This window comes from Cebidichthys violaceus, unplaced genomic scaffold, assembly GCF_023349555.1.
Source record: "Cebidichthys violaceus isolate CVI_PGR_0920_01 unplaced genomic scaffold, fCebVio1.0.p SCAF_11, whole genome shotgun sequence".
NCBI classification, from domain to species: Eukaryota; Metazoa; Chordata; class Actinopteri; order Perciformes; family Stichaeidae; genus Cebidichthys; species Cebidichthys violaceus.
Genome location: NW_027176274.1, coordinates 10,937,897 through 10,958,655, shown reverse-complemented (window position 1 = coordinate 10,958,655; position 20,759 = coordinate 10,937,897). Strand labels below are relative to the sequence as shown.

Sequence of the window (20,759 nt, the reverse complement as noted above, 5' to 3'; positions counted from 1 at the left end):
TCTAAATCATACCCCGAGGAGCGAGTCATTTATTATAGTTACAATTATATCAATATCACTAACACATAAGAGCTGCGATAAATCCACGCACATCAGTTTCTGTGACAACATGTGTGATCAATGTAGAGAGGCTCCTCAGCTACAGTTATTCTTAGCAGTTTGGTTGCAGTTTTATGAATCAGCAAGCCCACATGTTCAAAACTCAATGTGTTAAAATATATGATTCTGATTTTCAGTTTATATCAATTATCATCATTCTTTGTGGTTCCTCTTAATATTTTGCATGCATTAACCCATAACCCTGCTGTTTTGGCATACTGAGCCTCCAAAACAAAGGACCACCTACACTTTACTGGAAATTAATTTCAGCATCTGCAGAGGCCGGTTACAGGGAGCTGTCAGGGTAAAGATTCATGTTAAAGGTGTTTGAGATGTAGATGTGCAAAATGGGGAGCAACTCTACATCAGTCATTTGTTCCTCAGCGAATGGAGTCCAGGGCTGCAGTCTTATTTAACCATTGACACATCATTTATTCTGCCAATTAGGGATGCTTTTACTTTGCTCCGTGTGTAAGGACTGACTTTTTCATATGCCCTCTTTAATAATACAGTACAGAAGGACAGATGTATAGCCCCTGCAACCAATACACAAATAATGAGTATTCACATGGATGTGATGTAGAATTGCAGTATTTGTATAATCTGTTCCCTTTCAGAAGGGAAATGCAGTGTAGGCTTTATGAGTTGGCAAACAGCAAAGATGCCTCCACTATGAAGAGAGTGTGTGCCTCCTTTGCTCATTCACCTATACTATGTGGTGAATTCCTAACGACAGCAGAGGCCAGAGGACATGAAGGACTTCTGACAATGGTGTCCTCTAACATTCACATCCTCTGTCAGTGCAGATGGTCAGGGTTTGTGATCAAAATCAGTTGTCCTTCCTCGCTGCATCTGATACCAAAAATGTACTGGACATCAACACAAACAAAGAAAAAAAGTTTATTGGACTGACACAAAAATTGTGTATAAAACTGTTTATATAAACCGTATGTAAAATGTGCACTTTGTAGGTGTGTGGACTGCAAAACGATGGCAACTCCTTTACATAATAAAACAAAAATATGTTTTACTTTCATGTAATTTGTATGAATCCATAAGGTGAGTGAATGAGCATCAGCTGAAATAACAAACAATTTCAAGGCAAAATTAATTCTTTTATTTGAGGAAAAATGTGTATTTTAGATAGCAATACATTTTCTTTTATTAATATACATTAAATGGGGTCACTGCCAATTTCATTCAGGAACTTTTACAACAAATCATTTCATAACAACAGTAGGCCGTCTATTGTAGTCATAGTAATAACAGCATCCTGTTATCCTTAAAATAAAATTAAACACACAAAATTAGTTATTTAGTTTACATTCAAATGATTTTGTTGTTCAGACTGGAAAAGACAAACAACTATGTAAATAAATAAACAAGTGAATAAATAAACGTACACAGGTCTAAAGCAATGTCTCCTAACTTTCCCATCATCATACAAAGGTGGCAAAATATTTTAAAGCAAATCTCCCTGAAACTGGATCCTGCAATATTAGGACTTTAAGCTATTTGTGTATTAGCTGATCTGATTGGACTAGATTAAAGTCAACAACATTAATAAATCCTACACTTTACAGTAAGATTCCACAAATCAACACAGTTCGAGCTTTTCGTCACAGTTTGAGAGAGCAGCACATTTCACGAGTAAACACAAACCATTTCATTACAGGAAATAAATGAGTTGAGGAGCGCTGTGATAAAAACCAAAGCCAAACCAAAGACCTTCAGCCCCCCTTTTCTTTCACGTCCTCTGCTCCTCTCCACTCTTTGGGTCTGGACACAAACGGACCAGTCCTCCCAGTCTTCGTCAGATTTTGTTGAGATGGAAATCCTTTCTCTGTTCACTTCCGTAAACTGCTTTGTTGTGAATTTCAGCCTTGATCCTTGATAATCCATAGGAACTTCGTTCGACAGGACGCGTTTAATAAAAGTTCGAGAACGAGACACTTTCTTACTCATCTTACTTTCTTCTGCGACGTTTTCTCAACTCTTGCTGCCTCCTGTCTCTCGAGCCAGCGCGTGTAGAAAAATAAAAGCCCTCTTGGGGATGGAGATGAATGCTACTGGCTTGCTCAGAGGAACCATCGCGATATGTTCTGTGCACACCAACTTTTTTCGAGGTCTGATGAAAGAATTGTCTTGTGTCGGTGTCGTGAGAAACGATATTTCTTCCTGCACCCTATAAATGAATAAGAAGCATCTGGAACTTCGCCTTTTTTATTCTACTTCAAACACTTTGAATAAAATGCTGGCTGCACTGCAAGTTCTCTGTCCATAATATGTAACATTATAAAAAAAAAGTATCAAAGTGTTTTAATCAGATAACTGCCTCCAGTTAGGATGTCCTGTGTACAGACGAGCCAATGGCTGTTAACACCTCTTGTTCTCATTAATACTTAGGCTACAGTAGGGCTACTTACCCTTACGTATGTAAATATTACCCTCCACTGAGCAGGCGTGGTCTGCTCTGCGTTTATCCAATCAGGAACACAAAATGAGGTACCATCTGCACTGGCTGCTCCAACAAAGCGTCTCTTCTTTTACTTATTTATGGCTGTGATTCAATTGTTATTCAACTGCAAGTCAAAATATAAGCATAACCTCAAACAAGTGCATATTGACAGCAATTGAACTGTCAAATCTTATTCTGTTTACATACCAAGATTTAGACAACAAAATAAGCTGTAAAGTAACATGTTTCATAAAGTTTTCTAACCAGACACCCACTTTATAAAACAGTGGGTTTTTTTACAATGCAGTTCTAATCAAAGGAACTATGCTATTTCCAAATTGGGTGAAACTTCCTTTCTGCAGTTGATCCCAGCTACACACGTCATGGGCGTGATGGAGAGCATAACATATGATACTCCAATTGCTCCATTTGGTGCTACAGCAGTGATTTCGACTTTTATTATGTATATTATTTTCTTCTTTGAATGCCTCTGGTGGCCTATATTTTTTTTGTCATCAGGTTTAGGAGTTTAAAATGGAAAAGAAAACATAAATTATATATTTTTTATAATAATATTGTACTCTTCTCATACCAGAAAGATGTTCCATTCTATTGATTAAATAATTAAATAAATAATAATGAATATTTTAAATGCAAAGCTTTTTCATTTGAACCGATTAATTCCATGCGAAATAATGCAGACCATATAACAGTATTTTTTATTAGCCTAATATTCAGCCTGTTTGGGGGGAGGGCGAGACTATTTCGTTCAATGTTCTAAATGCTATTATATTAAAACTATTAGGGTTTAATAATTGACTAGCGGTGCAGAAAGCTGCAGTGGGGGAGCTGAAAGAAGAAAGAGCTCACCCAGGGTCAAAATGGCCGCCATCCAGTGAATACCGAGGTGATTTGTAGCCTATTGTTGCAGCTCAGAGCCAAAATCCAGGAATAAATTCATTATGAAATGGGATGAAATCAACCTAAAAGTCATGTAGTTAAAGGCTTTAGGATGATAGCTGCGTGCTGAGTCACATTCAGATAAAACTTGGGGACCCCTGGGACTGTGAACCTGCACAGATGTAAAGTCACTGATGATTTAATTTACCTTGATGCGCTTTTAAATCAGAGATATCTCAGAGACTGTGAACAAACTAGGTTTTTAGAAAACTCTCCCCCACCATTAACGATTGCGGCTTCTCAGTTTGAAATGTGTTACTTGGATTTGGAATGCAAATGCTTTGTTCAGGAGGAGGAGGGATCAGCAAGGAGTCTGAAAGCGACGAGTTTTTGATTAATGAGCTTTGAAATGGCTCTCCAGGAGCAATAAAGGATGAACTGCTCTCTCTCCCCCCCTCCCCCCCCCCCCCCCCCCCCCCCCCCCCCTCTCTCTCTCTCTCCCACATAGGCACGTACAAATACACGCATATCCATCGTTGCATCATTTCCAATGTCAAAGTGTATGTTTTTTTTTTGTTATTTTGCTTTTATTGTCACCAATCTGCTCTGCCTTACCCATCAGTACATGGGCATATTTCTTTACTTCCAATCCGCCAATGTATGAAACATTATTGTGAAGATGTGTACCAATCAATTAGACAGCCAGCGATTAGACTTTGGTCTATAGGAAAATGGAGCTTATTCTCTTGTCCCAGCAGATAATCATGTGGCCGAGTCTAAAAAATGATAAGTGACATGTGAGAAATGCAATAAGCCCATAGACTCACTTCCATCATACCAATGAAACATCAATAATCTCCAGAGCCCTTTATCCTGCTGAAATGCACTTTGCATTGGAAGCATAGAGCCGTCTGATGAGTTTTAGATATCCTGGTGTCTAATTATTGATTCGGACTGTACAGTAGACTTGTGGAGTCAATAAGCCTCCTCGGTACTCTTACCTGACAGTGTCACTGGGAGGAATTAAAATAATTAGATACAGTAGGCGACCAGTGCTGCAGGGTGTTTAAAAAAATGCAATCAAAAATACAAGTTTGAGCACTTTATTTACAAAATGTTAAACACAATAAAATATAACATTTCAATATCATTAGGGTTTCATAAATTTATGGATATCCAACTGAATGGAATAACAATGGAAGACAAATAAAAAATAGTAATGGACTACACAAAATGACATGCTGGTGTGTATAATATTTCATACTTCGATAGTCTACGTTTTGCTTTAGGTTTGACACAAGATTAACCATGGACATATAGTGGAGTTTATACACTATCAAATGTCCCATTTATCCCAGATTTACAATTAGAAATGCTCTTCTTTCAACAATACACTGCGAGTCATAGCATTTTTCAAACCCTGTTTTGCCAACACTTCCGAGTGCACTGATCTGTCCAATCTTACAAAAAACTCCACACTTATAAATACTCGCATATAAACGATAAATAATGTGCAATACAAAAAGTAATTAAATAATAAATAGGTTATATGCTAATACGAAAGATTATGCAAAATAATGCAAAATAAATAAATAGGATGCCCGTGAGGAGAATGAGATCCTACAAAACAGACGAACATTTCCCTACAAAAGTCCTTCCCTCTAAAGATGAGCGTCTACTTTCGAGATACAAGACTTACCTTCAAGTAACGGCATGAAATATTCAGTCAAAATTTGCGCATTGCACTTGAGAAAAAAACAAAGAGAAGGAACAACTGACAACCAGGCTATTCTGCCCCTACGCATCCCCAAATATTCAACAGAAATGGACAAAGCTGCATTATTCAGAAAATAATTACACAATAGCATTAATAGTAATATCAATAATACTGTAATAATACACACGACTCTCTTGGAGTGTAGTTATTAGACTAGTGAGGTAATAAAAAGAGCGCAACATAATTTTGGCACACATACACGCACGCACGCGCACACACACACACACACACACACACACACATACACACACATACATACACACACACACACACACAGACACACACACACACACACACACACACACACACACACACACACACACACACAGAAACCACATATTACAAATGCGTGAGTTTAGGCGCTTCCTGAATCCTTCCCTGAGACGCTTGGTGAGAGGTGAGGTCTGTGTATGTGGGATGGGGATCACAGGGTCCATGATGGTGGTTTCCTGGGATCTGAGCGGCACAGCTGTAGTCCACACTGGTGGATGAGGGGTGGGGAAGGTGGCCGAGGTTGAACATGGGGCCAGAGGCTGGCATGGAATCAACAAAATTCCCACCCACATAAACGGGGCTGCCTTGCAAATTGGCGTTGGCAAAGCTGCCGTTGCTCTGCATGCCGTGGTGCTCGTACTCGGAGCCTGGGTACCTCTTCTGTTGCGGGATGCAGCCACCCAAGGGTGCCGTGTACGCAGCCAAACCGTACATGTTTTGCTGGGGCTTGGCGAAGGACGGGGGCGAGGGCGCGTCATAGCTGAGGCTGTTCACGTTTTGGAGCTGGCCAGAGTATCCAATGTGATTTGGGCCACTCAGCGGCGGGCTTCTATCCGGGGAGTGTCCCAGGGGAGAGTGCGCGAGCCCTTTAGACTTCTGGTCCTTTTTGTATTTCATCCTCCTGTTTTGAAACCAGATCTTTATTTGACGCTCGGTGAGATTCAACAGATTTGCCATTTCCACTCTCCGAGGTCGACAAAGATAGCGGTTAAAGTGAAACTCCTTCTCCAGCTCCACAAGTTGTGCGCTGGTGTAAGCAGTTCTGACACGTTTGGAGGCTGGTCCCGGTGGGCTCTTCTCGTCACTCACCTCGCCACCTGTAAAGGAACCACAGCATCATCTTAGCCACTTTTCAGCCATGTTACTACCAATGCAATCATAAACAAGGCCCAGTCCACCCCCCTACCCCCTTCCCCCACGCACCATCATGATCTCTACCTGCACTGGTGCAGTTGTTGCCCTTCTGCTTTGAGTTCTGTCGGGTTTCCTTCATCCAGGGGAATATTTGCTTTGTGAGGGTTGGTGTGGCAGTACTGGAAGCGCTGCTGGAAGGGGATTTCTTCTTCTGGGGTGCAGAGCTGTTGGAGCTGGGAGAGGATGCTGACAGTGGAGGTGCCTGCTGCTCCCCAATACTCGTAGCTTGGCTGCTGCTGTTGCTTATACTGCTGCTTTGTCGCATGCAGTCTCCGTTCAGGTCACTGTCTTTGAGGGTTGGTGGCCGGACCGCAGAGGTCTGGGTGGGACACACGGAGCCCTGGTAGTCATTCTCAATGCTGGAAGCAGCGTAGGGCTGATGAGCGGGGCCGTAGTTGTAAGAGTCTGGTTTGGGGAAGGTGTAGCCTCCAAAAAGTCCAGAGTTATCGTAGTATGTTGCTTTCTGCATTTTGTGGATTCAAAGCCAATAAGCCAGTGCAACTCTATCCAGTGGCATGGATGTTGTTTATTCACGTGATAGGTGTTTCCCACCGTTGCTCCAGTCTGTGACCTACAAAGAGAATTATATCAGACTCATTTGGGTTCACATGCATAAGGCCCACACTCATAGCTGCAACGTCTGTGCAATATTCAGGCTTTGAATTCACAATAAACCAGACAAATCACTCTGCTTGGCCCAAGACTCGTGCTGCAGCAGCTATTGAATTAGAAATCACAAACTGTCTCTAACTGTGATACATCTCCCAGCCCCAGATTCATTTCTGGCACAAAACAGTTAAAGATTAACTTGCGATAAAAGGACCCTCTGGGGGCTTTAGGAGTCCCTCAGAAATAAGCTGAATCAGCATTTGACACACACGTACACACAATACCCTTTTCACTAATCACAAGGCTTGACAAAGCCCGTCATGCATTGTTCCCTGCAGCAGAAATATATCGCCCACCAAGGCTGCGCACATGCGTTTGGATCACACGTTTACGCACACAAGAAGCAACATGCTAATCTCCTCCACTGTGTTATTAATGCTAATATAAAACTGTAGGTGAGTAACTACGTGTGTGTGTGTGTGTGTGTGTGTGTGTGTGTGTGTGTGTGTGTGTGTGTGTGTGTGTGTGTGTGTGTGTCTGTGTGAGTGAGTGAGTGAGTGAGTGAGTGAGTGAGTGAGTGAGTGAGTGAGTGAGTGAGTGAGTGAGAGAGTTGTTGTGGGGGGGAGGGGAGGTAGATATGATATTTGATTAGCCTTTACACATGCCTTAACCCACATATTTTGGCTGGTTGGTTGGCTTTCTGCCTCTAACCCATTCATGCCTAAATGTACATTTAATTGCAGAAAAGAAAAAAGAAAATTCTGAGAAAATGTATCAAATATTTTGGATATTTTTAAAAGCAGTAACATTTGTTTTCAGAATATAACAGAGAAACGCACGCCAGCACAGTATAAGTTGAAACACAAATATCAAAGGGCCCTGTACTGTATGTTGGTGGCTTGAGGAGGTGCAGCCTGCGCCGTGCATAACAATTGCACCTGTCAGTGTGGACCGCGGCAAAATTTATGACCGCGAATGTTATGGTTGTAAATGGCCTCAGAGAGGAATGAAAAGCAAAACAGTCCTCAAGACTCGCAGCCCTCAGAAGTGTAAAACTAAGCGTAGGAGGAAGGCAGGGGAAAGAATTTCATACTCGGCGACTTCTCCCATACAGAGGCTCGGTTTATAAGCGATGCCCCCATCCTGGCTGTGCGCGAGTCTGCAGCCAAACAGCGAGGTGAAAGAGTGCAGAGAGTTTGCTGCTTAAAAAGAGACAGGGGATATTGGCGATTACGCATCGGTTAACGTGTGGGAATCGTGGGAGGAAATGGTGAAATTCTCCTTGATTTTACGTGTTATAATTTGCATGTTTTTGAGTAATGCTCGAGAAGAATTTTAACATAATTAATGTTATTTTATATTTTAATGTATAGTGGAACAAATAGTATTAAGTGCGCTATAGTTGTTTTTTTTGTTCATGCAGAGTTACAATCGGACATGTTGAATGGGACTCTGGCCTGCGCAAATAATTACCCGTACAGGCGAAGTTAAAGCCATCCCTCATTGTCTGTGTTCGTGATTTAAGCCTCCTGTGAAACACTGTGAGCGTTAATATGTAGTCTAATAACAAATCACCCTTTCACCTTGTTAGCAGTTGGACTGTGCTGTCCACTCCCTTCATTAAAGAAATGTTACTCACCGAAATCTGCACAAATCTCTTTTATATCCCTCACGCATTCATCACTGCTCCCACCTAGACCTGGAAGAGAAATGAAATAAATGTTCCTTCACATTAGATTTAATCACATTCAAATATGAGCTTCAAATTCGAGGCTATACAGACATATTTTGTAAAAAAAAAATTAAGATTAATATCATCAAGCTCCGTGTTCTTTTAGAAAATAGATGAAATGATATTCATTGAATAATTAAAAATTAAAAATACGTTTTAATTCAAATAATTCCTGAAGAATGAATAAATACATTTTCTGCTTGTTTAATTTTGACTGAATCGCCTCTACAATGACCACATATGACACTTTTTTTTCCAAGTCTCCGCTTGAGAGTAAAAAAGTCTTACATGTGCACTTTTTACACAAAGAGCCAGCCCAAATATTTAGCACTCATAAGCTTTTTCAGGTGACCTTTGGGTCATTCAGCATTAAGTCAAAGTTTAATGAACAACTAGCAGTTTGGCTACAAGTAGACTCAACTCTTAACTAAATTCAAAGCAGCTTTTCAGCGGAGACTGGGACGGAGGAGAAGATGCTCGACCGACGGCAAGAAATCAGAAATTAAAAAGGAAATTTCCGTGAATGGTTTTTTTACTGAGTGTGAAACCAACTCTTTTCCCCTGCTTGTGCTGCAGGATAATTCCTTCAAATATTATCATGGGGATTTAAGATTCCTTCGATGTGGAATATTTGTTAAAGCTGGTCGATAATCGCCTGAAGTGCTTTTTGAGCACACTGGGCTACTAGTAGCAGACATGGTCCTCTTTTCAAACAACAGTGTTCTTCGCCTACGCGCTGTTACGGTAAGTTTGGTTCACACAATGGGCCGGACTCAATGTGGAGTGTTATTATCCCAGTTAGTCTTTTCTCCTGGTTAGCGGCTCAAACTCTGTTCATATCAAGATAAACCCCACGTGAGAGGCGTTTTGTTATTGTTTAAAATGTTTGTTACATGCAAGAAATAACTGCATTTGATAACAGTGTGGTATTGTTGTCTCTACTCGCTGTTGTTTCTGGAGAAAGCTGCTAAAATAATTCGAAATCGCCAGTTGCAGCAGAAGGTTTTGCTATGATGCTGCTTTTTGTTGATTTCGGTAGAAATTCAGCAGCTGTTCTGCACAGACGCACAGTTACTAGAATAAAGATGAAGTGCACATAAATGAAACCCTAATCCATTGTAAAACTGTAAAGCAGTTAGCATAATATGGAGAATAATCGACTAAAATGTACAATGAATACGTTTATATTGTGAGATGGGCCTAATTTAAATTCCCAACACCAAAGAAAACAAATATAAATAATCACATGAGTTAGAATTAACCGCATACAAGTGAGCCAAAAAAGTATCCAAATAGTAGGAAAATTAAGTATTTGCCTCAATCCTTGTTCACTATCCAGCCCGGTAATCGTTCAAAACATCCAATATGAATTCATGTATAATATAACGTTGCAGGTTAACAGAGCCATATAGTTGAAACCACATAAATCACGGCAAACGCCACTGTGACGATAAGACAACAAATTAATGTGATTTACGATCCAAGAGTCAAAAAGAAAAGTTCCTCTCCTACTTCTTCCCTCCGAGCCGGTTTTCATCGAAACGTGAAATCAGCTGAAAAGCAGCTGGGCAGCTCGAGCTCAATCTGTCGATAATATTTGAACGCACTTTCTCGAAAAAGAAAAAAAATATGTGAATCTGCCTTTGAGGAGAAGCAGTGGACTCCATATCCGCACGGTCGCCGGCGAGAGCGACATTAACAAGCATCACCTCCTTGAGTGGAATAAATCATATATATTTCCTTGCATTATATTAACCCGTGGTTAAAGGTTGCTTTCTGCCATGCGATTGCTTACCTGCGAATCAATTCATCATAAACCAGCTTCCCTCTCAGTCTCAGTTGCTTTCCATGCAGTCTCTAGAATAAATCCTTCACCCTTTGTCTGTAGACAATGCTGTCCTAAACCTGATCTTGCTGTTTTTCAGACATTTCCATATACCAATGGAGACAGTATTCCCGAAAGAATGGAAGGACTCGCATTCAACTACCAATAAAAAGCGAACAAGGTATCCTTATTCCAGAAAAAAAAAATCCCTGGCAATCAATCACCCATTGAAATATACAGGAATTCACAAACGGATAGGCCTGTACACATTTGGAGCTAAGATTTGGATTTTTTGGGGGTGTTTCGGAAGCTTTGTGATGACAAATAAAGGCGCTGCCTTAAGATACAAGCATATTTGTTCACGTGATTGTTCTCTTCTACAACCGAGCCTTACCTCACCAATCCATTTTGATAAAGGGTGGCGTTTATTTCCTCATCTGAACTGTGTGAAAATGTTCCACTGCCTATTTCTTTTCATCTCCCCCTGAATTACAACTCGTCTGCACTTCAGTATTTAAACATAAGCATTATATTATATGCTGTTGTTAAAGTATTAATAATACAGATGTGAACATTCTCCTGCTCCACCAGAGCAATGTTTACAGCATATAGTGAGGTTTGCGGACGTTATTATAATTAATTTATAAGCATTTCATGTTACAGCAGCTTTGAGATGTCCAGCCTTTAGTAGATTTTTTCTTCATTTGTTCTTTAAAGAAATCTCACAATAAAACGTTCAAAGTGGGCCATAAACGCACCACAGTTAAGTATTTTGAATAATATTACTATTATTACGATACTATACTTATATTCTACTCCGTATCGATGTCCTATTTTAGTCACCCAGTTACTGCGATGATGTGGGACATGCATTTTGAAAATGATTTATGAAATACACGACATGTGGGGATTTTCTTCCAGCTGGGGCTGGATTGTATTCAAATAAACCACATTATCATCTTTTGTTTGTTGTTTCTGCCTTCAAACACAAAGAGTGAGAGAGCCATGTCTTCTCCTGCATTGTTTTCAATATCAATCACAGAGAGATTTAAGAAAAGAAAAAGAAAATGGCAGGGTTTGATAACCAATAAATAAATATATTGGAAAAGACTAGAATGGATTGGAAGAGGACGATTTGGAGCCGCGGGGAGCGTCGGCTGTTTCATCGGTAGGTTATCTTTGCTGAGAAGAAGAAGAAGAAAAAGAAGAAATCCAGGACTGGTAGCGTCGCAGCATATGTTCAGAGGGTAATAAAAGTGAAAGATTTACAGTTTTCGCCCGGACCCCCAACAGCCTCGAACCCTTTCAGGAATTACTGAGAATGATTTACAAGGCGGCAGAACTGTCAGCCTGCCCAAACTTCCACGACTTAGAAATCAAAATCAAATCACCCCCCCACTAACAATAAAAAGTGTAGAAATCCAGCTCTAACCTCTCAAGCAAAAAGGAAATACAACCTTTTATTCATCTTCTGATGAAAACTTCGACAACATAAATCATGACATGTTCAAACAAATTGTAATTCAACCGCTGTTTCTTAACTATCTAAAGTACCTTTTTATTTTTGCACTAAAGTGGTATAAATCTGAACAAGACATTAAATAAAGAGTCAGTGGGCCCTGTGGAGGGGCCACAATGAGCTATGTCCGAAAGAGCATTTATTCAGAGCGAGCACCCATAAATACATGTCACTGCCCTTTAGTTTCTACCATTTACCCTATCAATCCAGCAAGCCCAAACATTCTACCTTTCCTAATATATGATATAAAAAAGAAGACATGCGTACAGCGACAAAACCACAGCATGCAATCCGCTCAGAGCGCACAGATCAAAAGGCAACAATTTATCAAATATCACGACATTTGATATCGTCATTTACCAGCTAGGGCAACATGAAAAAAATGCTGAAATATTTACCTACCCAAGCATCCATCGGTTAGGATGTGTTGCTAAAGTGCGGGGCTACGGTTGCGCCGGGTATCGGATATTATTTTCTTGGGGGATCTCTTCAGTTTTCAAGTCTGATAGAGTCCTTGCGATTAATGACGACGCCGTGTTTCTAGGGGGACGTGCTGCATTAATTATTTAGACAATCACGTGGTCGAGAATAGAGAGCGGAGCGGTATAGTCTCTGGATTATATCTCTGAATGCAGACAGCGCACTTTAATATATCTTAGGGGGGTTGTCTGGCTCGGAGAGGCTTCTGCGAAAAAACAGCTGGAAATCAAATATGGCCGGATGGAGAGCGACGACGTTGTATTCCTGCACTGGGTGCAGTGTCATTGAAAATGGCACTGCCTTTGGCTCCCATTTATTGCTGTTCAGACATGTAGGTCAGTGTGGCTGCACACTGTACGTGGTATAGTAGGCTGCTCTCACCTGATAATTGCTGTAGGGAACTGTGTTGTGATATGTTTCTTTTTAATTCACGTGTTGTACCAGCAGGTCAGACTCCATAAATAGCTTTTAAATAATAAATAAACTTGAATAGAATATATAAACAGCACTAGTTATCTCAAATAGTTATGTATTAGGTAGGTTAGTTTTCCAATAGTGCTAATAGCACCCCCCCCCACCCCCCCCACCCCACCCCCCCACCCTCCACTCCCCCTCCCCTCCCCCTCTCTCGCTCATCCTCTCTTCAGCATCTATGCGCAGATCATTTATGGCAGGATGGTGGATTGGTAGCATCACTTTGTCTCAGCTTCTCTCTGAATCTATATGACACACGCGTATATTTTACACGTACACAAACATATAAGCGCTATGTGCACGCCTGTATATCCGCGTGCGCTCAGCGGGGATGAGACAGTGGTCACTGGGGATGAAAACAATGCCGAGTGACTGAAGATTGTCTTTCCACATGTCCGTTTATGACCACTTTTGTTTGTATCAGTACTGATTTTGCACTGTGGAGGGTCGGAGGTCAGTGTAGCAGTGGGTCTTATTCAATAAAGGCATAGCCCATGAAGCACGAGGGGGGTTAATATCAAATATATAGGCCGAGTAGCCCATTTCATATAATAGTTCATCATGTGTGTATGTTTACTTCATGATAAATGTGACGTTATCTTGATTTGCTCTGAAAAAGTTTGTATATGTCAGTTTGAATCACGCAAGTGTCTCATGTGTGTTTCTATTGTGTGATAAAGACTCGTGTAAATCTTTGCAATAAAGACACGTCAACATCTTCTAACAACCCTACTGCAGTTTTCATTGAATCAAATCCCCTTGAAAAGCTCCACTAACTGTTCCTGAGGATGTTTCAGCGCAATCGCTCCTTTCGATAAGAGCTCATGAGTGGAAACTAAGATAAACTCGTTCTTTAACAAGTTTTTTTTAAAGATATGCCACACTTTATGTAGACCAATGATATATTTATGCCCATTAGTTTCATGCTTGACAGGAGAAGAGGCTGAATTTGCCCATGCAGCGCACATTTGGTGCATTTGTGGCTGTTTTGTAAAAGGGTGCTAAATGTCCAAATGGCTCCACACGCGTGTCACCACCGAAGAAACACACTCCCTCCAAAAGTGATCCTTTTGAAATTGGCACCAAACGAATGACACTAAATAACCCCATGAAAATAAATGAAATAAATAAAAATTGAAATAAACTTTTTGAGCATTGAGAAACATTATAAAATACCTCAGTGTGCCCGGGAAAATACATTTCCTTGGGAATCTAACTACTTCTCAAATGGAGAAAATATTTTTTTAAATCGCGACAAAGTGCTCACTGCAGTTATTTAAATGCATATTCAGTAGAAATCTTTATTTTTCCAATATACTTCTCGCATCTCAATGCACAATACAAGGTAAAAAGCATGTACAAAAATAAAACCAAAAGATTGCATATTGACATGAGGAGACAAATACACAAATCAGAAGCTTTTAAATAGGCCTGCTGTTGAAACACGTGTAAAAACTATGGAATTCACGCACTGACTCTTGCTTTGAATGCTTTGGCTTTTTAAGTGTGGAAAAAACCCTCCAAACCAAAGCGAACAGCGCCTGGGAGAGAAAATGCTCCTTGTCCGGCGGGTCAGGGGTGTTGGGGTCAGTCCTTGCGGCTGAAATGTGTCCCCTGGATGAACCTGCCACTGCTGCTTTGTCGACCTTCGGTTGAAATACCTTTTCAAGCCTCTCATCGCAAAGGCTTCACAGAGAAGACCTCTTCGTACTGGGAGAGCTTCTGTGCTTTTTTTTGTCCGAAGACAATGACGGTATAAAACAAGAAATATCTGTCTTGAAACGTGACGTGAAAGCCCCCCTCGGTTAGCTCGGTGTAAATGAAAAACTAGAAGATTCCCACATTAACTAAAGACTAAAACTTTGCATAAAGCCATGCTAATAATCCACAAGAGTTCAAACATATTTTAGATTAATTAAAGTTGAACGAATACTTTTAATTAAAATTGTATGTGTGCTATACGAAAATGTACACGTTTTTTAAACAAATAAATAATGACGTAAACAAATCATATTTTAAAAAAAATAAACAATTATACTCCTAAATATTCTGAATTCGATTTTTTTCCGATGAAAAACATCCAATATCAATTCGATGCCATGCAGGAACAAATGATCTTTCATATAAGTCTTTCAATGGCACGAGAGAGCCTCTGAAAATGTACACTGTTTACAAAGATGTCAGGAGAGATTTATAAGGGCACTCCAAATAGTACGCACACAGGAATGTCTTGCTTTTAGGAATAATATTTAGGCTAAAAAAAACTAAGCTTTATTGTACAAAATAAGTTAAAACATACTAGTAACAAATAAACGTAGAACTGAACAATTCAACGGGTTTTTTTGCAACTCACGAAAGTAGGTTGTGTTTGGCGTGCTCTTTGCAAATATTGGTTCCTTCAAGTATATTTGTATATATTGTGCATTTAAAGTGAGGATAGAATCGGAAGACAAACTGAAATAACCTCTGTGTGTGTGTGTGTGTGTGTGTGTGTGTGTGTGTGTGTGTGTGTGTGTGTGTGTGTGTGTGTGTAATTTCAATCAAAGGCTTTCCTGTTCTGAATAAAGATATTTCAATCTTTAAACCAACGTGAATCCACGTGGGCAGAGCTGCAACACTTTGTTTAAATCCATGAAACCAGCCGAGGTTGATCATTGAATGTCCTCAGGTGGGTAACGTCCAAAAAAAAAAAAGTTTCTTTCGATGTTTTTGTGTCTCTTTGAAGAAATTAAAACAATGAAGAACTTTCAAACCTCTCACTCTCACAAAGACTGATTGGTTTTCTGACTCTTGGGTCAACACTGCTGGGGTCTTTGTTAAATAAAAAAAAATGGCTAAAAACAACATCAGTCCATGCAAAAGGCAGATGCAACCTCTGTCTTTTATATGTACAGTTTATTTTTAAAGGTGTGACACCTTCCTCCTCTCTTATAATGAAGTGATATCAGTCTGGTTATCCTTCTGGATGCTTTGCAGATGGCTGGCTGGTGCGGATCTGCCCTTGGTGTTGGGTAGTTTGTGGTCTTTCTTCCATTTCATCCGTCTGTTCTGAAACCAGATTTTAATCTGCCTTTCGGAGAGACAAAGAGTGTGGGCAATCTCAATCCGTCGCCGCCTGGTCAGATACCTGTTAAAATGAAACTCCTTTTCAAGCTCCAAAACCTGCTGCCGGGTGTAAGCTGTTCTGGACCGTTTGGGCTCAGGTCCTGTGTAATCCGGGTTCACTAGGAGAAAGAAAACAAACAGGAGAAAAAGTCACCAAATGTGGCCAATGCAGCATGCAGGAAAAAAACAACAACAATACAACAAGCGGACTCTCTCTATACCCGGGGCGCTCAAACTTTAAGAACATTCACGTGGAAGCGAGAGCAGGAAATAAGGAGTGATTTTTAACTGAATTTCAGCAGATTTACAGATTTAACCACTATTACAACCGGTCAATACGCGTTTTCCGGAGCTTTCAGGCGCTCACCTAGCGGCCTATTTCCCGAGCTATAAAAATTTATGACTTGTGTAATTGGCGAGGCCTTTCAAAGACTGCCATAAATATTACACTGAATGATTTCTATAGTACAGGTCACAGTTGGTCCATAAGAGAAGAAGAAGCTGAAAACTTACCGGTAGTAATATGGACTTTCTTCATCCAGGGGTAAACTACTGCAGGCTGCTTGGACTGTATCCCGTTTTGGCTCTTTGTGTTTTGCTGCTGTCCACAAGTCCGGGCTCCGGCAACTTGGACCGGGGGCCCGGGCACTTGGACCGGGGGCCCCGGCTCAGTCTCTGCGCTAAAAGAGCTCGAGCGGCTGGATCTCTCGTGCACATGACCCCGTGGCTGCACTGTGGAGTCCTGCACAGTGTTGCAGCTGAAGGGCTGCTCCGTGTAGTTTGACCGTGGGTAGATCCCTGGATGCTGAAAGTCTGTGTCCTGCGTTGGACTGAAGTAGTCCGAGCCCTGTTCAGGTATATAGTTATTTTGTGAATATTCCTCGCAGGGAGGAAATTTGGGATCCACATACTTAGAGTTCACCATATACGAACTCATGGCCATTAATTTCTGAAGGTAGAAAATACTAATTTTTCTCGAGTTGTCTTTTTTTCCTCCCTCCATAAAGCCCTCCTACTTGGTGTCAACTGAATAAAGTTAGCGAACCATGTGACCAGATCGGCCAATAGAGGTGATGCTGGTCCATAAACGGGTAAACATACAACTAAAAGCAATTTTATATGACTTAAGATGTACCACAATTAGACCCCGGTGGCGAAAAAAACAAACAAATATTGCACAGAAACATCTGCGTGTACATTTGGATAATAAAAAGACGTGCTGGGAAAATAAAAATAAAATCACACATAATTCCAACCTCATATCTAAATTGATATATTATGAAGACATAGGAAACACTGACTGTAGGGTTGCTGCAGATATAAAAAATATATCCGTTTCTAAGGTCTGACTTGAAGGCATGGTGTTCAACAGAGAAACCAACAAAAGATACAAAAAGCCCCTCGGCATAAAAGCAGCGAATAATGACTGAGGACAATTGATGGACACTGTCTTTGTCAAGAAGGGGTCATCGAAAAGTTACACGAATCTCATCACTTCATCTGCTCCCATCCCTTTGAAAAAAAGAATCTGTCTCGGGAGCCTATTGGCCAGCAGCAGCAGCCTTTGGGAATCAATAATGTAGAGACACAAGCGACCCAAAGGAGGAAGACGCTACAGCTGGAGTGTGCTGCGGTTTTTTTTTTTCTTTCTTGGAGTAAATCCATGTGGTATTTCATTCCAACATACTGAGCTAAATAGAAATGATTCCTCATTAGGTTTGTTTTCATGTGAAACGCTTTGCGTCGGATTTCCTTTAAGCCTCTAGAGTTTCAATATGCCCTGAGCGCTCCTTGTGAAGTATGCGGTGTTGTCAGATTTACTCTCATTCATAAACCAAACACTGTCACTGTAGCATCGGAGAGCACGCCAGGCACCAAACGCCTGATAATAAGATGGCAATACGTCATTTAGTCGAAGTTTTTTCATCGACCATATACTCCCCTAGAATCGAATCTGTGATTGTGGTTTCATCACACAAATTCGGTTCTACAGGGTATATATAGACGACGGCAAGCGACACTGCCACTGCTAGCAACCAGACCACAGCACTTTATTTATGGAGCACTTCAGCCAAACAAAATTAGCGAGGCTCGCAGAAACAATGTTACAAAAGGAATAAGAGATATGCATCACAACCACACCAGACACTGTGAAGAAGTCCTATTAAAAGCTGTAATATTATCAGTGTCTAATTATATTCAGACTCAACACATGACATTTTTCTCTTTCATTAAAGCAGCCTTTTCTTTCGTTTTGATGTATTTCTTTAAACGTGTTTCTTTGGTACAATCATCTGAGTTCAGGTCAAAAGCCATGCATGTCAGAGCAGCTTCTGTAAAAAAGAAAGACAAATAAAACTGTAGGCCTACAGGCTTCCTCTATCCTGGGACAGTCATGTCCATTTAAGCACCAGATGACAAGCCGAAGACACCGAGCATAATATCAGGCAGTATCTCAGGTCAACCCAGGTTTCTGTGCAGTGGGTCCTCTTCTCTCCATCATAGCTCAAGTTCATGATTAGGAGGAAAAAAACACCTTTAAATACCGTAAATAACTTTTCACTTCAGTAAGCTGTCACCTCATAATCAAAGATAAGCATTGGTCAAATAAGGCAGTATAAACTCATCAACAGATAACCATTAAGCTACTTTGTGGCTAATATAGAGCAGCTTATCAGCTCCGCCTCTAAAGATGAGGCTAGAGGCCAAGGAGGTCAAACTAAATCATTTACAAACTTATCAAAAAGTTCAATTATTTTAGGTCCTGCTGACAGCTCAAAGGGAGCAAAAGTTTACCAATTCCCCTTCAGCCATTAACTAAACCGTCAAGGCGGCTACTGCGAGATATCTTACAAATGAATTAAAGCTGAGAAAGGTGAAGATTGGCTGGTTATTTTCCTAAAACACCAGAATCAGCAAAAAACAACAAATAAATAACTAAAATAAAAATCCAAGCACACAAAGTCAATATTGTACGAAAAAAAATACATTCAAATATTTAGCCTATATCAACCTGATAGTTTATAACTAAATATGTACATTTGTATGGCACCTATACTTGACGCTTTGAGTCTGTCAGTTTCAAACAATGAAATCATTATCAAATATTTGTTTTGAATATTTGGTCAAACGTGAGAGTGGGTTCACGTGACACTTCTTGAAAAGCTTGATTAAAGATTGGGTCAGACATTCAGCCCATGTGTTCTGCTTCAATAAGAAGAAAATAAGCGTGAAGCGATGGTAGTAATACTGATTAGGCCTTTTTACTGGATCCTGCATTGAGTCGTTGTGTTTAATGTAACGTTTTGGTTACGATTTCACTTTGATTCGTGTTGACAAGTCGAAAGTTTCAATACAGGCCTTCAGAACGTGGGAAGAAAACAGAAAAATTAAAAATGTACTTATTTCTACATCTCTCAATACAAAGTAAAGATTATTGTTGTATCGCAGACATTAAATATTCGTTTCGACCACAGTTAAAAGATAAATTATAAAATCTTTAAAAAATCGTTCTTGCACTTCACATTTCAGTATTAGTTAGACAGCCTGACCTGTCTTTCACCTTCCCCTGCTAGCCTTCAGACGGGTCAAAGCCGAGAATCACAACAAAAGAATGATAAAGTCAGCGTTTTCTGGCAGCTTGTGTTAAACGAAAGGCTAACTAGTTCAGCTGGACTCTTTTTTACTCACAGTAACAAGGTGTTGTTACTAAAAAGTTCCATATCAAGCGATTAGTACCAAGAGAAAACATGAGGCCTATTTCATCTCATTTTCGGGTGAAGTAAGGGAGCATGTGTTCAATGATTAAAGAAAAAAAATAACTTAAATTTCCTGTCAACTTTGCATTAAATAGTATTCAACCATTATTAGGTAAATTAACAATGATTGAAGAAATTAATAATTTGAAGGGCTGCATATGTAAAGCATTAAGGCCTATGTGAATAAAGCAGCAGCCACATAATGTGAAAAACATTTTATTTAAAAAGAAGATTTTATTGTTGTAACCTCAATGCTTTTTTAGTTGTTTGTATATTTAAATATTATTAACACTTAAGATAACGTTGCACAAACGAATTGGGAATAATTAAAATTGCTACAATACAATTGTTATACAATGAGATTTATAAAAAAAAAAACTTGTATTGTCCTTGAAGTTATTTCCCCAAATTCTTTAGGAATCTTTAAAAACTTTGGTGACAACAGGTTGATCCCTCCGCCTCCAAGTGAATAACAATCCCAAAGCTATCAAATAACGGCATAATAAGGCAGTGGATCAGACCAACAACATGAATAGCACCATCCGAAAAAGCATCGATTGAGTCTTAAGAGGTTTAAACCCAAACCAGGCTCATAATGAGGTTAAACACGATTTCCTTCCAGCATTGTCTAGCTACCTCTGGTCGTCTGAGCGCGCGCTGCTGCCGCTTTTAGAGGCAGGAAACAGTACAGCCGGAGCACTATGCGTGTGACATCACACGCCCACGAGCATAATGATAAAACACAGCTTACCACAGAGACCGTAACACATGGCATGCCGCGGAACAAACACATCCATGTTGAAGGAAAAAGCAGCCTGGTACGAGCTCCCTTCCA

General features: G+C 40.2%; 2 protein-coding genes across 4 annotated transcripts; both read right to left on the bottom strand.

Moving 5' to 3' along the window:
- Positions 1 to 5,490: 5,490 nt before the first annotated feature.
- hoxd3a (homeobox D3a) lies at positions 5,491 to 12,639 on the bottom strand. Of its 2 annotated transcripts, none has more exons than XM_068704713.1 (4): positions 12,510 to 12,639; positions 8,671 to 8,730; positions 6,432 to 6,993; positions 5,491 to 6,325 (listed from the first exon to the last, which is right to left on the bottom strand). In XM_068704713.1, exons 3-4 carry the CDS (start codon positions 6,889 to 6,891, stop codon positions 5,574 to 5,576), a joined length of 1,212 nt encoding a protein of 403 aa, XP_068560814.1. In that variant the 5' UTR covers positions 6,892 to 6,993; positions 8,671 to 8,730; positions 12,510 to 12,639; the 3' UTR covers positions 5,491 to 5,573. The 2 variants fall into 2 exon arrangements, with proteins under 2 accessions (XP_068560814.1, XP_068560823.1); XM_068704722.1 differs by having other exon boundaries at positions 6,447 to 6,993.
- Positions 12,640 to 14,342: 1,703 nt separating this feature from the next.
- hoxd4a (homeobox D4a) lies at positions 14,343 to 20,759 on the bottom strand. Of its 2 annotated transcripts, XM_068704745.1 has the most exons (3): positions 20,676 to 20,759; positions 16,680 to 17,013; positions 14,343 to 16,285 (listed from the first exon to the last, which is right to left on the bottom strand). In XM_068704745.1, the coding sequence occupies exons 1-3, from the start codon at positions 20,715 to 20,717 to the stop codon at positions 15,990 to 15,992; spliced, it is 672 nt and encodes a 223-aa protein (XP_068560846.1). In that variant the 5' UTR covers positions 20,718 to 20,759; the 3' UTR covers positions 14,343 to 15,989. The 2 variants fall into 2 exon arrangements, with proteins under 2 accessions (XP_068560846.1, XP_068560835.1); XM_068704734.1 differs by lacking the exon at positions 20,676 to 20,759 and having other exon boundaries at positions 16,680 to 17,124.

Excerpts from the sequence above, each read along its gene's own strand:
- hoxd4a (XM_068704734.1), bottom strand. The coding sequence starts at position 17,109 with ATGGCCATGAGTTCGTATATGGTGAACTCTAAGTATGTGGATCCCAAA. Across the intron at positions 16,286-16,679 it reads GAAAGTCCATATTACTACCG|TGAACCCGGATTACACAGGA; the intron begins GTAAGTTTTCAG and ends TCTTTCTCCTAG.
- hoxd3a (XM_068704713.1), bottom strand. The coding sequence starts at position 6,891 with ATGCAGAAAGCAACATACTACGATAACTCTGGACTTTTTGGAGGCTAC. Across the intron at positions 6,326-6,431 it reads TGCAGGTAGAGATCATGATG|GTGGCGAGGTGAGTGACGAG; the intron begins GTGCGTGGGGGA and ends GTTCCTTTACAG.